The 6,691-nt window shown below is 51.0% G+C and overlaps 1 protein-coding gene across 1 annotated transcript; it reads left to right on the forward strand.

The window, feature by feature from the left end:
• The first annotated feature begins 943 nt into the window (after window positions 1-943).
• LOC134290856 (uncharacterized) lies at window positions 944-6,196 on the forward strand. The gene has a single exon (XM_062858070.1). It carries the CDS (start codon window positions 944-946, stop codon window positions 6,194-6,196), a length of 5,253 nt encoding a protein of 1,750 aa, XP_062714054.1.
• Window positions 6,197-6,691: the final 495 nt, after the last annotated feature.

A 6,691-nucleotide genomic window follows, 5' to 3' on the forward strand; every position in this document is an offset into this window, starting at 1 on the left:
ACTGTGGGGGAACTGCTCCTGACTGAGGCAAAACGAGGTTAAGAGGGCTGACAGTTCTCAAGTCTATCGTTGCCCAAAACGCAGGTATTCCACAGCTTACTGCCAGCATTTGCTGCCAGCTGCTATAGAAATTTTATAGCATGTATCTTTTCCGTTACACGAAATAATTCACACAACGTAGGGTAGATAAGCGATGTAATTGAATAAAGTAAAGTTAGTCAAATCCAAACCGTCGAAGAATAAAGTTTAAAGTTTTAAAAGTGCAAAGTCAAGTTTTTTGGTGAATCCCGTGATACCGAGTGACCCCAGTGGTGATAGTGTCCACCCAATCCGTTCTGTGACCCCGAAATCCGCCGGAAGCACGATCCTGCCCTATCATCTTGGTGCCGTGACCAGGATCTGGCTTCTTCCCAGAACACCCGCCATCGCAGTTTGGACTCAGACGCTATCTACCGCCATCGTTCCGCACCATTGTGTGCCCCATCGGTATTGAAAGGATCGCCATCTTCCCCGGAGCCTATTGTGTTCCAACGCCTTCGAGAAGCTTCTCCGGAGTTCCCGCTTGAATTTTAATACAAGGCCTAATTCCGTTAGGCACTCGGTACGTATTATTCCGAAGTGCGCAGAAGTTTATCGCGGGTGCCTTGAGATTTTTCTCTCTTTTTTCCGAAACTCGTAACCGTTCCGGAGTTCGACGAAGCTTCTAGAAGCGTGACCAGCCGGTCAGCTATCAGCTAGTGCGAGAGTGACGACGCCATAGCCATCCGTTACATGTGATTGCCCAATAGAAGGACCGTTGCAGATTTTGAATACAATACAAGGCTTAATCCTAGCCTTGGACAGGTTAGTAGCGCTCCAACCTATCTACTCCATTTGTCCGGCTCTACCGGGTCTTTCTCTGTGTCACCCGATCTAGTGCCCCCTGCGATACCCCGCTTCCGCAATGGCGGACGAACGTTCGAGACAGCAGCTCATCAACCGGCGGACGACGCTCATCGCTGCGCTAGGAAGAGCGGAACAATTCGTCGAGAAATACGTGGCGGAACGGGACAGTGGCCAGGTGAAACTACGTCTCGAGAGCCTCGATACCGTGTGGATGGGATTGGAGGATGTGCAGACCCAGCTCGAGGACCTGGAACTGACCAACCAAGGTATGGCGCAAAATCTCGCTTTCCGTTCCCACAACGAAACCCGCTATTTCCAAATTAAGGCTTCTCTTCAATCCTACCTCCCCAATGTACCACCTTCGACAAACGCAAATCTCCAATCGTCTCCCTCTGGCCTGTCTGGCATCAAACTACCAACCATTTCCCTGCCGGAGTTCGACGGGGACTACAACAACTGGTTAGCTTTCCACGACACGTTCGTCGCTCTAATCCACTCCAACCCCGACGTTCACGACATCCAAAAGTTGCATTACCTCCGTGCTGCTCTGAAAGGAGAGGCAGCACAGCTAATCGAATCCATCGGCATCAGCTCCGCCAACTACCCGATTGCATGGCAAACCCTCGTCTCTCGCTACGCTAACGATTATCTCCTCAAAAAGCGACACCTCCAAGCCCTCCTCGATTGCCCTCGAATGAAAAAGGAATCCGCCGCTGCATTGCATTCCGTCGTCGACGAGTACGAGCGCCACACCAAGACCCTCCGCCAACTTGGTGAACCTATCGATTCCTGGAGCACTATGCTGGAGCATCTTCTTTGCCTCCGACTCGACGACGCGACGCAGAAAGCATGGGAAGATTTCGCTACGACCACCACAAACCCCGACTACGGTTGTCTCATTGATTTTCTCCACCGTCGCATTCGTGTGCTAGAATCAATGTCCGTTAATCACCAAGCACAGCCAACATCCAATCAACAACCACCAATGTTTCGACGCCCACCGTTCCACAAAACCGTTTCCCATGCCGTTACAGAAGCCACACCACGAAAATGCCACTCTTGCGATCAACATCATCCTCTCTTCCAATGCCCACGATTCGAAAGAATGTCCGTCGCCGATCGTCTGAAAGTCGTCAATGACCAACACCTCTGCCACAATTGTTTTCGTCAAGACCACCTCGCTCGCAATTGTCAATCAAAATTCTCGTGTCGTCACTGCCGAAAACGACACCATTCATTGCTCCACCCAGGCTACCACCCACTCGAAACCGAACAATCATCCACCACCGTTCGCCCATCAACGTACACACCGAAGCCCATCGTCAAACAAGATGCAGCACCCAACCGACGACCACCCACTTCCACGAATGCTGTCAGTGAACAGACGTCCAACTCCTCGCAAACATCGAACGCCAATGTTTTGCTTTCGACAGTCGTGTTGATGGTCCTCGATTGTAATGGTCAAGCTCACCCCGCACGAGCTCTGTTGGATAATGGATCGCAATCCAACATCATCAGCGATCGACTATGCCAGCTCCTCCGTCTCAAGCGAAACAAGATCAACATCCCAGTGTTCGGTGTCGGTGAGTCCTCCTCCAGTGTCAACCACTCGGTCAGTGCTACTATCAGTTCGAGAACCTCCGATTTCGAGATTGGTTTGGACTTCCTCGTCATGCCCCGTATAACGATCGATTTGCCCGTTGTTTCCTCTCCTTCCAATGACTGGCATGCCCCGCAAGATCTTCCGTTGGCCGACCCTACCTTCAATAAGACCGGTGCCATCGACATGTTGCTCGGAGCGGAACACTTTTTTACATACGTGAACCCTGGTACCCGGATCGTAGAAGGTGAAAACCCGATCCTCATCAAGAGCGTTTTCGGCTGGATTGTCACCGGTAGGAACCAAACGCCCCTGAAATCGCCCCCCGAAGCATGCCATGTCTCGCTTTCCGATCCACTCCATGAGGCCATGGAACGCTTTTGGCTTCTCGAAGAGGTAGAAAACCGTCCAAACTACTCGGTGGAAGAACAGCAATGCGAATCCCACTACATTTCCAATGTCTCACGTACACCGGAGGGAAGATATATCGTCCGTTTGCCCCGTCATCCAAATTTCGATCACATGCTCGGTGAGTCGAAGTCTGCTGCACTGCGTCGGTTCTATTCCCTGGAAAGACGGCTGAGCAAGGAACCCCATTTAATGGAAGAGTACCACTCTTTCCTATCCGAATACCTTTCGCTTGGACACATGCGAGTTGTTCCATCGAGCGAAGAGGAACCGCAGCAGGTGCATTATTTGCCCCACCATGCCGTACTGAAAGAGGCCAGTACAACCACCAAAGTGCGTGTAGTCTTTGACGGATCCGCGAAAACCTCCACCGGATATTCCCTCAACGACGCCCTCCAAGTCGGTCCGATTGTTCAGGACGAGCTACTGACACTAGTCCTCCGATTCCGCAAGTATCCAATAGCCCTCGTAGCGGACATCGCGAAAATGTATCGCCAGGTGTTACTGCATCCCGACGACACACCACTACAGCGCATTCTCTGGCGATTTCATCCAGACGACCCGATCACCACGTACGAATTGTCTACGGTTACCTATGGACTAGCACCGTCATCATTCCTTGCCACTCGGACCCTGCAACAGCTCGCTGCCGACGAAGGAGATGCCTACCCGCACGGAGCCCCCGCTCTGAAGAAGGGATTCTATGTGGACGATTATATAGGGGGAGCGGATACAGAGGAAGAGGCAATCGAAACACGGGAGGAACTTGACGAACTGCTGGCCAAAGGAGGATTCCAATTGAGGAAATGGGCATCCAACAGCGAAAAGGTCCTGGAAGGACTCGACCCATCGCGAATTGCAACCCAACCAACGATGAAATTTGACCACGAAGAGCCCATCAAAGCGCTCGGGATCTGTTGGGAACCCAGGACGGACCTGCTGAGATTCGACTCGACCCCTACTGTCGGAAATGGTCCACCAACTAAACGTTCTATTCTGTCTGCCGTTTCAAAACACTTCGATCCCCTAGGTCTCACCGCCCCAGTCGTCATACGAGCAAAAATGTTACTGCAGGAGCTCTGGCTGCAGCCTTGCGGGTGGGATGAAGAGGTATCCGACGCTATTGAAGACAAGTGGAACAGCTATTGCACCGACCTACCGAAGATTGTCTCCTACCGTGTTGAACGATATGCATTTCTTCCGAATTCCTACGTTCAGCTGCACACATTTGCGGATGCATCCCAGCAAGCATACGGCGCTTGCATTTATGCCCGTTCCACAGACGTCGAAGGTGCCGTAAAAGTCCGATTGATCGCTTCCAAATCGAAGGTAGCCCCCCTCAAGCGAGTTTCCATTCCCCGTCTGGAGCTATCTGCTGCTGTGCTGGCTGCGCGGTTGCATAAGCGAGTTTCCGAAGCATTGGATATGCCTATCACTGCTTCCCATTTTTGGTCCGATTCCACCGTCACACTTGAGTGGCTTCGATCGCCTCCATACACTTGGAGCACCTTCATCGCGAATAGGGTTTCTGAAATCCAAACCACAACACAGGGATCCTATTGGCACCATATCGCAGGGAGAGAGAATCCAGCGGACCTAGTCAGCAGAGGAATGACCGTCGAAAAATTTCTATCCAGCAACTTGTGGCACCATGGGCCAGCCTGGCTAACAGCACCTGAAACGGAGTGGCCAATTAGTACCCAGCAGCAGAAAACACCCGAAGAAATCCTGGAGCGACGAAGAATGGTGGCGGCTGTGCAAAATAAGCCCGAAGTGAATGGCATGTTTGACACATCGCTGTGCTATAATCGTTTGACACGAGTGACAGCATACTGTCTGCGCTTCATCCAAGCTTGTCGTAGTGGTCGTCGTCGAACTACATCGTCACCATGTCCCGAGTTGGATGTGATAACAAATGCAATCACCGTTGAGGAGATGTCAGCAGCCCGTATGAAACTAATCAAGCTAGCCCAAGCAGACGTCTTTGCAGAGGAGATTAGGTACTTGGGGAAGGGAAAAGCGGTTTCCAAGCATTCGAGCCTACGTCTTCTGAGCCCTTTCATCGACGATTCGGGAATATTGAGAGTTGGGGGTAGATTGCGTTTGTCAGATCAGCCTTATATAACCAAACATCCCATCCTCCTTCCCAATTCCCATCCATTAACACGGTCAATCGCCATGCACTACCATCTGAGGCTACTCCACGGTGGCGGCCGTGTGACCCTAGCGGCCATTCGCCAAGAATTTTGGCCGATACAAGGAAGGCGATTGGTCAACCACATCGTACGGAATTGCTTCCGTTGCTCTAGAGCCTCACCCGTTCCCGCCAAACAACAAACTGGACAACTGCCGCTGCAGAGAATTACCCCGAGCCGTCCTTTTTCTGTCACTGGAGTAGATTTTGCCGGTCCGGTCTACATGAAAGCAATCCACAAACGCGCCTCACCAACCAAGGCTTACATCAGCGTCTTCGTTTGCTTCGTCACGAAAGCTGTGCACCTAGAGCTGGTGAGTGACCTCTCCACACCAGCATTTCTCAACGCGCTACGAAGGTTCATCGCTCGTCGCGGGTGCCCCACACACATACACTCCGACAACGGAAAGAATTTCGAGGGAGCCCGCAACGCACTGCACGAATTGTACCAAATGCTACGGCGAGAAAAGGCAACCGGATTCATTGCCACACACTGCTCAAGCCAGGGAATCCAGTGGCATATGACTCCACCGAAGGCCCCACATTTTGGCGGACTGTGGGAAGCTGCCGTCAAGGTGGCCAAGAAGCATATGTACCGTCAGCTAGGAAATGCGAAGCTGTCTTTCGAAGATATGTCGACGGTATTGGCGCAGATAGAAGGCGCCATGAATTCTCGTCCCTTGACACCACTCACGGAGGACCCCAATGATTTAGCCGTTCTGACACCAGCCCATTTTCTCATCGGAACTACACAGTCTGCTCTCCCCGATGCGGAAGTATGCCAGGTTCCGATCAACCGCCTCGACCACTATCGAGCCCTGCAACACCGAGTTCAACAATTTTGGCATCAGTGGCAGACCGAATATTTGCAGGAACTGCAAAAAGAAAACAAAATCAACGCTCCCAATACAGCAATTCAGCCCGGCAGGATGGTTGTCGTCGTCGATGAATTTCTAGCTCCCGTCAAGTGGCCTCTAGCGAGAATTGTCAACACCATTGAAGGACCAGACGGGCTCATCCGAGTCGTTGACCTGCACACCACCAAAGGAATCATTCGCCGTCCGGTCACGAAGATCTGTTTGCTGCCTTTTGAATCAGGAACTCAATGAAGAATCCTAGAATTTGTTTGTCATTTTCCTGAATTGTAACGAAGTAGAATAAGAATTGAAGTATTGTTTGTTATGATAGGAGAAAGATTGAAATTCGTGAATTTCAGGTGGCGGCGATGACAGTTCTCAAGTCTATCGTTGCCCAAAACGCAGGTATTCCACAGCTTACTGCCAGCATTTGCTGCCAGCTGCTATAGAAATTTTATAGCATGTATCTTTTCCGTTACACGAAATAATTCACACAACGTAGGGTAGATAAGCGATGTAATTGAATAAAGTAAAGTTAGTCAAATCCAAACCGTCGAAGAATAAAGTTTAAAGTTTTAAAAGTGCAAAGTCAAGTTTTTTGGTGAATCCCGTGATACCGAGTGACCCCAGTGGTGATAGTGTCCACCCAATCCGTTCTGTGACCCCGAAATCCGCCGGAAGCACGATCCTGCCCTATCAAGGGCAAAGCTACAGTTTTGCACGTACCGGAGCGTATGACGTACTATT

The sequence above is a fragment of the Aedes albopictus genome, chromosome 3, assembly GCF_035046485.1.
Source record: "Aedes albopictus strain Foshan chromosome 3, AalbF5, whole genome shotgun sequence".
Lineage (NCBI taxonomy): Eukaryota > Metazoa > Arthropoda > Insecta > Diptera > Culicidae > Aedes > Aedes albopictus.

Coding starts and splice junctions, on each gene's coding strand:
- LOC134290856 (XM_062858070.1), top strand. CDS start 944: ATGGCGGACGAACGTTCGAGACAGCAGCTCATCAACCGGCGGACGACG.